Here is an 11,129-nt window from a genome sequence, read left to right on the forward strand (position 1 = left end):
GTTTCCACAAAAATATGAAGCAGCACAACTGTTTTCAACACTGATAATAATCAGAAATGTTTCTTGAGTAGCAAATCAGCATATTAGAATGATTTCTGACGGATCATGTGACACTGAAGACTGGAGTAATGATGCTGACAATTCAGATTTGATCACAGCAATAAATTACCTTTTAACATATATTCACATGGACAAGTTATTTTAAATTGCAATAATATTTCACAGTTTTTACTGTATTTTTTGATCAAATTAATGCAGCCTTAGTGAGCGGACAGGACTTCTTTCACAAACATTAAAAACTCTTCATAACTCCTAATGTTTGGCTGGTCGTGTGAGATTGTTTAATCACATGTGCTGCTCAATGATCATGTGACGTCAGCACATGCCTACACACATGGATGATTATTGTCACTGGGTCAGAGGTCAGAGGTCATGCCGAGGAAGCGTCTGATACAGTTAGCACACACACACACACACACACACACACACACACACTGATCAGTGGTTCTGTACCTGCAGCACTTCACAAGCACTCCACTGATCTCTGAGCGCCATGGACACAGATTCCAGCCGTCAGTCTCTCTCAGTAACTTCCTCCTGATCGTCTCACGCAGTGTAGTACAGTTAGCGCGCGCCTCGTGCTCATGTTAGTACTGACTCAGCTGAAAATGATGGCGGGTCACCATGGCAACAAGAGATGCTGCTGCCGCTGCTCCACTCGAGCATCATCACTGCACATCTGAGTCAGTCCCTGCTGCCCTGCGTCATGTCTCAGTGAGGTGCAGTGAGAAGCTGCCTGCTGTTGTGTGTGTGTGTGTGTGTGTGTGTGTGTGTGCTGTACCTGTCTGGAGGCTGACGGATCTCCTGGTGTGGCGGAGGTACGGCGCTCTCCGGACGGCTCTGCGCTCGGCTTCATCCTCCCGAGAGGCCGCCATCGAGCTCCATCAGCGGCCGCTGCTTCACCGGGACGGGCAGAGTGTCGCGGCAGATGCTGGTGTCGATTAAACTCCAATAGTGTCTGTCTGCGGACTGCAAGAGAGGGGCAGTGTTCGTGGAGACGCGAGCTGAGCGTTCCTGCAGGGGGCGCTCGAGGCCTCACAGACAAAAGCAGAGAAATATTTGATAATGCATATGATCATCTGTTCGTTCCGAGGACTGGTGTCTGACGTACGAATAGAAATCCATTCCATCAGCTTTCATGGTGATGTAAAAAAAAAAACACACAAAAAAACATCATTCTGCGATTGCGACCGCGTGATTGGTCCATTCCCACCAGCGCGGATGTCACGTGACAGGTAACTAACCCCAGGGCTGCGTTCAGCTCCGACAAAACGGTGCAAAACGTGTTTTAAATGGAAACGGTGGTGCGTTGAACACTGTTCTGATGACGCAAGAGTTGCAGCTATGGCAGCTGAGAAGGCCATTCTTTGTGTTCTTTTTGAAGAATTTTCAGAGCCTGATGAAATCGGTATAAATACGTGTTTAATACGGCAAAATACGCTCGATGTTACAGTCACTGCCCTTGCCCTCCAGAATAAAAGAGAACATCCCAATCGAGTGAAGGGATTTGTGCAAACTGTGGTTCCTAATTATTGTGATCCAACATTTGCCTCGCATTTCAGGATGAAAAACAAACATTTCAGGTGAAGGATAATCCACTTCTTACCTCCGAGACTGTGTTATGATCTATATGACCTTATTATTTTTATCGTGAGTATTAGGCTTATCATTATTGCTGATCACTGTTGTTGTGCAGCAAAACGTTGCACACCGGTTTGAGCTTGAACTTGCCCCAGATAACACAGGTTATAAAACATTGCGAGAATATTGTTTTCAAATGTTTCTAAAACGTTGAATTGTCCATGTTATGGAAAGGTTACAAAAAGACATACTAACGTCTCCACTGCAAATATAACACTATTTGAACGTTTATTGTTTTTTATATTTGAAGAACGTTAAAATGTCCAGTTTCCTTGTCGTGATCAGTAAGTTATTTAAAGGTTAAGCCAAACGTTTCTTAGAATGTTCAAGTACAACATCATAAGGAGGAGCTTGCAGATCCCAGAATGTTTTCTCTCAACTTTATGATATCAAATATTAATACAGTTATAAGAACGATTTGTCCTAACATTTATATACTGTAGATATCATGTTGGCACAAGTTGCAAAATCAGTGATAGACATAAATAAAAAGGTCACAGATACTGGAAATAATAATTTCAGAAGAATCCAAAATAAATCAAATATATCATTTTATTTGTCACCATAAAATGGATCATGCCAGTAAACAATAAGAAGCCAATTCCCCAGCTAACAGAGAACATTCTCAGAATATTATCTTAGGTTCTGTCAAAGTTATGAACAAACATTCTTCCATTAACGTTAATAGTACAGTTGCTCAAAGTTATCTAGACTTTAGTAATGTTATCAACAAGTTAGCATGGAAACATTATTTATTCATTGTTCATAAATGTTCCGGGATATTTATTTATTTATTTTATTTGAGTTTCAGAACATTCAGAGAACATTCTAGAGTGACTTTCACATAATGTTTGCAAAATGACAAAATGTAACGTTCCTTTAATATTCCTGTAATCAAGAAAAAAAGGACACTTTGAACATTCAGAAATAATGTTTTATAACTTGAACGTTAGCAAAAGGTTCTTACAACATATTTTGGTTAGCTGGATCAGAATGTAACGCTACTCAAGTGTGAGAGATGCATGCACACACATATAAAGCAGGTCAAAAACAGCTTGTGAAACGAGTTCTATATTAGTAACTTTGACTCTCTACTCCACTATCTGTGATGATTGCAGTTACACATTACACTGTGCATGCCACCTATAGCTTTTTCTGCAGCACTTTATTCTGTGATATCACGACTACAGGACACTGAAAGCACTATATCGTGTGTGTTTTTTAGAAAATGAACATAATTGCTCTCCTCACAAATCAACTCTTTCTAGTTTTCACTGTCACGTCTCTGTGACTATATAGTGCATCTTTGAGCTTATATTCAGTACGAGTAAAATACGTAAATCAGATACTCCAAGACTTTAACTCAAGTTGTTTTGGAACTGGTGACTATTAATTTTCACTGTAAGGTATCAGTACTTTTACTCAACTCTTTACACTACCCGGATCAGTCTGTTGAGTGTGCACTGACTGAAGTGTGCTACTCTATTCCTACGGCAGAAACAGAGTAGTGTGCTAGTATGCGGCTCTGAATTCCCAATAACAACCAACTGCAGAACCGCAGAACCATACGTCATGACAGTCTGAGGACAACAGCGCCAGACTAACAATCTGAGGCCGGAAGTGGGCGGAGTAGCAGTATCAGATCGGAAGTGGGCGGAGTTCATGTAAACTAATAATGGCTGAAGACACGGTAAGAAGTTAATCGCGGCGTAATTACGATAGTTCAGTGAAAAGTTAATGAAAACGGAATCATCATGGCGGAAGAAGAGAAAACTGTAAAAAAATTATAATAATAATTGCCTTTGTGTTTTTAATCGATTGTTTTTGGATTAATGCTTAGTCCTCAGACTGTCATGACGTATGGTTCTGCAGTTAGTCCTATCTCCTGAATTCAGCATTGGACTGCAGTCTCATCATCTGCCACTAGAGAGAGCAGAGACACTACATCTCCATAGAAACAGACGCGCTTTGCGACACTTGTACATCCTTCACGACATGTTTATGTAGTTTACGGTAAGTGCGACGCCTGGGGAGGATATTTTCACCGTGACGTTACTCAGCGTAAGATTATTAAAGGTATGATGCGCTTTATCGCTTATTCTTATAGGAATGAGTATCTGTGATGGATCAGGCTTATCAGTCGAGCAGCTCTTTGATTTCATCTGCTCTGTTTTGCTGTGTTTTCGTCATTATAGCAGTGGATTACTTGATGTGTAGTTTGATGTCGTTGATTTAGTCTGTGGATCAATAAGTGCATCCAGCTGGACTGTAGTTCTGTGTGCTTTAATAGTATTAGCATTTGATTTTATATTGTGTTCAGTGTTTAATGACTAAAGCAATTCATTACAGTAAGTGGATGAGTAAAGTTCAAAAATACTTTAGTTGTTTCTTTTAGTGATGTTCACGAATGTAACATTTCCCTGCCTTTGACAGACTAACGATCAATAAATGCTGATTAATCAGCTGATGTTGAGGGCAGCAGCACACTGCGGGAGATGGACAGCTGTCAATCAAATCATCCGGACGAACTCAGGTGCGTGGCGGAAGCGGAAACACGCCTCATATTTACAGCAATTAGGCTAGACATAAGACAGACACATTATTCTGGTGTTTACCAAGTGAGACATCACTAGGACTACTGCTGGTGACACCTCTAGTGCTAACGAGCGGCTCTTTTCCACTTTGAAACACCCTAGCAACGCCCTGGTAACCACTTCGACTGTGTATGTATGTTATGTGTATGAATGTGTGTTTGTGCAGGTATGGCTGAGTTTCGTGAGATCTTCTCAAAGGCCCGACACATTGCCATCATCACAGGAGCAGGAGTCAGTGCGGAGAGCGGCGTACCCACCATCAGAGGAGCCGAGGGACGCTGGAGGACCTGGAAAACACAGGTCACTCACTCACACACTGACACACTCACACACTCACACACACACTCACTCACTCACTCACTCACTCACTCACTCACTCACACACTCACACACACACACATTCATTCACAGACGCACACACACACACACTCTCGCACGCACGCACGCACACAGAGAAAAACACAGAGACACACAGAAACACACTCACTCACACATACACTGACACACACACACACAGACCATTTTTTTTGCTTATTTTATTTAACCACAGCGGTAGTTTCATGACACACAACACATCCAGGTGTTTACAGAAACTGCAGTACAGGGTGCTCATGGTGGTCTGAGCTCCTTTAACAAAATGGATTTTTATAAAGTACATGTACTGTAGTCTTGGAGCTTAAGTCCACTTTTAGGGTGAGTTCATAATAGAAAGGATTCATTAATTCATGTGCTTTGAGAACTGAACAGATGATGTAAGCATAATAAATCACAATGAACAGTATTTTACAGTAATAATGTTTATGTTTGACATACAGTGGACATCAATAACGAGGTATGTGCACCACAACTAATTTAACAGTCAGAAATGTCCCATATAAACATTTATTAACATCAGCTGAACCAATAGGCAGTCGGCTGATGTGATTAAACCAAGTAAAATAAAATAAAAAATTGGTGGTTTTGCGAAACCGATTCAAAAGGTAGGATCAGATGTTTTATCAGGCTAATATTGTTTTTTATATTTTGCTTAAAATAAGTGCCTCCTTAAGTCAAGTCAAGTCACCTTTATTTATATAGTGCTTTATACAATACTGATTGTGACAAAGCAGCTTTACAGTGTTGAACAGGAAGAATGTGTGCTGATGATGCAAGAGTACAACAGAAAACAGTCAGCTCATCTTTGATTCAGTGATTCATCATCCAGCTCTCTTCCAATTGTGTCTGTGCAATCAAGTCGACAATATTGCCAGAAATTGTGAAACAATTAAAAGAAACAAACAATGTACAAGATAATCAAAATGCTCTCTTCATGAATGGAAGACAAAGTAAGTCAGTTATTGTCTTTCCTTGCCATCTACAAATATTTTTTTTCCCCATTAAAACATTGTTTATTATGAAAGGCTCTGATCCTGCTGATTAATTGTTAAATGTAGATGAAAAACACGTCACAAACCTGGTTCGTTTGAACAGTCAGAGTCATGTATGCAATGACAATAAAGACCTAACTAACTAACTAACTAACTAACTAAAATTGTAGAAAAAGTTGTGTCTGCTCAATTGTGCTCCTTCCTGCAAAAAAATGATCTCTATGAAGAATTTCAGTCAGGTTTCAGGCCCCACCATAGCACAGAAACTGCACTTGTTAAAATTACAAATGACTTGCTTCTTGCGTCAGACCAAGGCTGTATCTCATTGCTAGTTTTACTTGATCTTAGTGCTGCGTTCGACACTATAGATCATGACATACTCGTAGATCAATTACAAAACTATACAGGTATTCAAGGGCAGGCTTTAAGATGGTTTAGATCCTACCTGTCTGATCGCTATCACTTTGTCTATTTAAACGGGGAATCATCTCAATTAAATCCAGTAAAGTATGGAGTGCCACAAGGATCTGTCCTAGGCCCTCTGCTATTTTCGATATACATGTTGCCCCTTGGTAATATTATTAAAAAATACGGGATTAGTTTCCACTGTTATGCCGATGATACTCAACTATATATCTCAACAAGACCAGATGAAACTTCTAAATTATCTAAGCTAACAGAGTGTGTTAAAAATGTAAAAGATTGGAAGACCAATAATTTTCTCCTATTGAATTCGGATAAGACAGAGATATTACTTATTAAGGACTTTAATGACGCGTGTTTGGCTCTAGATCAAAATATTAGAGGATTTACCATGAACCGCCCTGACCCATTGTTTTGACACGCCGCTCACTTAAAACGGTAGAAACTGTGAAAGGCTGCTACCGTTGTTATATGTTGGTTCGCGGCTGTAGTGAATCCAGGTAAGACAGGAACACAGATCTGAATGATGATTTTTAATGTATTTGCTCAGTAATAAAATGTGTGGAATCACTCTTGCTAAAGTTCTGACTGTGATGGACTCTTATTTCGGTCTCTGTGTGTGTGGGCAGGATCTGGCGACGCCGGAGTGCTTCTCTCGTCACCCCAGCCGCGTCTGGGAGTTCTACCAGTACCGCCGAGAGCTGACCCTGAACGCCCCGCCGAGCGCCGCGCACAGAGCCATCGCCGAGTGTGAGGCGCGTCTCAGCAGACAGGGCCGCTCGCTGGTGGTGATCACGCAGAACATCGACGAGCTGCACCAGCGCGCCGGATCCAGACACGTGCTGGAGGTCCACGGTCAGAGCTCACAAACACGACACACCATCACAGAGATCGACATCAGCAGAGGAATAGAGTTTGCTGTCAAGATCAGAAATACTGAGTATAGTCCTGGAAGAAGCTTGGTTTTATCCTTAGACTCCCCGTGGCAAATACGACTGTTCACCCTAAAATCTGTTGTCATTGTATTGAGGATCTTTCTATAGGTGTTACAGCTTAAAACTTAGAAATGAGGCTCCTGTTTGAAGCACATGCAAACTATAGTCTTGCATTAACAACGACATTTTCTATTGGAGTAATATTCATAGCTTCAAATACTGGAAAAGAGCTTGAATTTCACTTTCAGAAAGGTGGATGAACACTGAAATTACGTTTTGCTTAAAATAAAGGATTCGTTTTGAGGAGCATAAATATTTTCTCTATACATTTCTATATATAAAGTCATCCAGCTCTAATCTGCTAAATGACACTATAAGGCATTAAGATAGTAAAATATTATAAACATTAACATCATGATTTCCTGGAAAGCTGCTTTCTAATAATGTGTGCTGTGAAAGGCACTATTCAGATTTGGTGTGACTTGTGGACGCAGCATGACATTAAAGCAAAGCTTTGATCTCCACTAGATAAAACTTAATAAATAACCTCAATAATTACAGTATGTCTTGTCCTTGTAGTTCAGTCTGCTTTGAATAGACATCCATAGTCTGTGGCTGCGGTTATACCGACTCAATCAGCAGAACCGAATAAATAGATTTAGTTTTGGATTTGGTTGGTTAGCATCTTTTTTTGGTGTTCGTTTGACAGATGTGTTGAAATCTTGTGCTGTGTGTAGGAAATCTGTTTCAGACCAGATGTTTGAGCTGTGGAGATGTGGAGATCAATCACAAAAGCCCCATCTGTCCATCACTGGAGGGCAAAGGGTAGGTGACGCTCATCTGTACCCAGAAATCATTACAGTCCAGGTCCCAGAGACCCGCTGTATTCAGTGAAATGCTGGACAGTCCACCATAGCAGCTCCGTTAATAACGCTAATCTAGACTGGGATTGATGAAGCATTGGTCAGCATGATGACTGTGTTGATGTATCATGTCTGTCACCCTTCATTCTCTGCCAGATCACCTGATCCTGACGCACCTGACGCGCTCATACCTGTCAAAGACCTGCCCAGGTATCCCAACAACACAGCACACACTAAACCGAATTCACCCAAAAGAGAAAATGTGCTGAAAATCTGTCCGAGATCAGGATGAGTTTGTTTCTTCATCAGATTTGGAGAAATGTAGCACTGCATCAGTGTCTCAGCAGTGGATGCTCTGCAGTGAATGGGTGCCGTCAGAATGAGAGTCCAAACAGCTGATAAAAACATCACAATAATCCACAAGTAATCCACAGCACTCCAGTCCATCAGTTAACATCTGGAGAAGACAAAAGCTGAAACAAATCCAGCATTAAGACGTTTTTTAACTCAAATATGAATCCATAATCCATAATAACGCTTCCTGCAGTGAAAAAGTGCATCTGCTGTTGTCTCTCACATCAAAATCCAGCCACATATTTGTTTAGAGCTGTTTAAACGCTGCTTGATCTGTGCAGATTTCTCTCCTGATTCAGACCAGAACACTTTTTCACTGGGGGAAGCGTTATTATGGATTATGGACCCGTATTTGAGTTAAAAGCGTCTTAATGCTGGATTTGTTTCAGCTTTTGTCTTCTCCAGATGTTAACTGATGGACTGGAGTGCTGTGGATTATTGTGATGTTTTTATCAGCTGTTTGGACTCTCATTCTGACGGCACCCATTCACTGCAGAGCATCCATTGCTGAGTACTGCTGACATTTTCAGTAAATGTTCAGTTTGGGGTGAACTCTTCCTTTAGTACTGATTGTGTGTGAGCCGCAGTGCATCTGATATCTGGTGCTGTTCTCTCAGGTGTGATGAGAAGGGCTGTGATGGGCTGCTGCGGCCGCATGTCGTCTGGTTTGGAGAGACTCTGGACTCTCAGATCCTCACTAAAGTGGAGAAGGAGCTGGAGACGTGTGACCTCTGTCTGGTGGTTAGTTTCACTCTGATCTGAAAGTTTTAGTTTTGAAAGCTTCTGCTGATGAGGTAAACACGTCTGTTTTTAATCATGCTCTTTTGAAGTCATGTCTGCTCTGTGTTCGTGTCTTCAGGTCGGCACGTCCTCCGTCGTTTACCCAGCAGCCATGTTTGGTCCTCAGGTGGCGGCCCGCGGCGTTCCAGTGGCCGAGTTCAACACTAAGACCACAGCAAACACACCGCGCTTCAAGTGAGATTATCCTGCAATTCACACTTAAACACAGAAAATATGCTGTTTCTGAAAATAATTACACAAGGAATAATGTCCAGCGATCAGGAGCCGACACAAACCACGACTGTTTATTACACAAATAAAACATGGACATAAACATAAAATAAGTTATTTTGAAGAATGTTGGTAACCAAACATTTGACAGTAGCCATTGACTTCTGTAGTATGAGAAAAATGTCATGGAAGTCAATGGCTACCATCAACTGTGGATACCAACATTCTTCAAACTATCTTCATCTGTGTTCAGCAGAAGAATGAAACTCAGGATGGAAACAACTTGAGGGTGAGTAAATGTTGACAGAATTTTCATTTTTTGGTGAACTAACACTTTTAAAATGTGGAAAATCTAAAATGAAATCAATAAATAATTTTCTTTAAAACAATCTTCTATTGTGTTAATATATTTTAGTTTATGTTCACCAAAAATGAAAATGACCCCATGATTTACTCACCCTCAAGCCATCCTAGGTGTGCATGACTTTCTTCTTTCAGACGAATCCAATCAGAGTTAAAAAGTGCCTCACACGGCTCCAGGGGGTGAATAAAGGCCTCCTGTAACAAATCAATGCGTTTGTGTAAGAAAAATATCCATATTTAAAACTTTATAAAGAGTAATCTCTAGCTTCCGCTAATTGTCGTATAAATAGTAATAAGTAAACTTTTAAAGGTCAGATACAGACTGAGATAGTGATCAGTCATTAGACGCAGAATGTTAGCAGTAGAATTATTATAATTATTATTATTATACACGCGCACACACACTCACACGCAAACACACTCACACACACACACACACACACACACACACGCAAACACACACTCACTCGCACACACGCACACACAAACACACACACGCAAACACACATTCACTCACACACATGCACACACAAACACGCACACACACACTCACTCACACACCCACGCACACACAAACACACACACGCAAACACACACTCACTCACACACCCACGCACACACAAACACACACACGCAAACACAGTAACCCACACACACACGCACAAACAGACAGATACACACGCACACACTCACACTCACGCACGCACTCACACTCACACACACACACACACACACAAACACACACGCACACACAAACACACACACACACACACACACACACACAGGAAGGACCCTTTGCTTTAAACCAGGCGCGGTTTGAAATCAGTGATGCGCGATTAATACGATAGTCACGGTAATATACGAGAAGCGCAGAGAGACGTGCTTTCTGCACCGCTTTGCGTAATAAACAATCTTCTCTTTTACAAAATTAAATGCAAATAACGAATGCATGAAAAAGGCAAGTAAATAAAGAACAATATTGGTCTAATATTGGTGCTGCTCTTTCTTGCTAATTTTGGGCTGTTCAGTGAGATTTCATTGTATAGTAAAGCGTGTGCATGTGAGTCAGTGTGTGTGTGTGTGTGTGTGAGAGAGAGAGAGAGAGAGAGAGAGAGAGAGAATGTGCAGGCTGCAGCATGTGTTCACCTGTCACAGCATGAAGGACAGTGAGTGATCAGCTCCAGTCTGTCTCCTGCACACTTTATTACAATTTTTCTCGATTGCTAACACACAATTCATGAAACAATTCACCATTTTCTCACAACTATAAACACAATCTTAAAACTACTACTACTACTACTGTACAAACTTCAAACTTCCAGGTGAAAGTCAAATATTTTAGTCAAAAACACATTCTCTTTTATCAGACTCAAACTTTGGCCTCAGTAACACACAAACCTGCCAAATACACACACTGCTTCACTGCCTAGAGAACACTAGTGAGATCAATTCAAAACACTGTTACAAAAACCTCCTTTTGGGAAACAGGAAACATTTTGCAAGTCAATGTCTGTTACA

The 11,129-nt window shown here is 41.0% G+C and overlaps 1 protein-coding gene across 3 annotated transcripts in view; it reads left to right on the forward strand.

Annotated features, from left to right (window-relative positions):
• The first annotated feature begins 3,673 nt into the window (after positions 1 to 3,673).
• The window catches only part of LOC107662529 (NAD-dependent protein deacylase sirtuin-5, mitochondrial), a 16,424-nt gene continuing 8,968 nt past the window's right edge, over positions 3,674 to 11,129 (forward strand). The window contains exons 1-8 of one of the 3 annotated variants that reach the window (XM_016452594.1): positions 3,674 to 3,777; positions 4,135 to 4,234; positions 4,462 to 4,595; positions 6,715 to 6,940; positions 7,758 to 7,845; positions 8,040 to 8,093; positions 8,855 to 8,978; positions 9,097 to 9,212. In XM_016452594.1, coding sequence (XP_016308080.1) covers positions 4,150 to 4,234; positions 4,462 to 4,595; positions 6,715 to 6,940; positions 7,758 to 7,845; positions 8,040 to 8,093; positions 8,855 to 8,978; positions 9,097 to 9,212 — 827 coding nt within the window. In that variant the 5' untranslated portion in view covers positions 3,674 to 3,777; positions 4,135 to 4,149. Of the gene's footprint in view, positions 3,778 to 3,857; positions 4,050 to 4,134; positions 4,235 to 4,461; positions 4,596 to 6,714; positions 6,941 to 7,757; positions 7,846 to 8,039; positions 8,094 to 8,854; positions 8,979 to 9,096; positions 9,213 to 11,129 lie in introns of those variants that run through there. The other 2 variants (XM_016452593.1, XM_016452595.1) reach the window with 2 other exon arrangements.

This window comes from Sinocyclocheilus anshuiensis, unplaced genomic scaffold (genome assembly GCF_001515605.1).
Source record: "Sinocyclocheilus anshuiensis isolate Anshui unplaced genomic scaffold, SAMN03320099.WGS_v1.1 scaffold1152, whole genome shotgun sequence".
NCBI lineage: Eukaryota > Metazoa > Chordata > Actinopteri > Cypriniformes > Cyprinidae > Sinocyclocheilus > Sinocyclocheilus anshuiensis.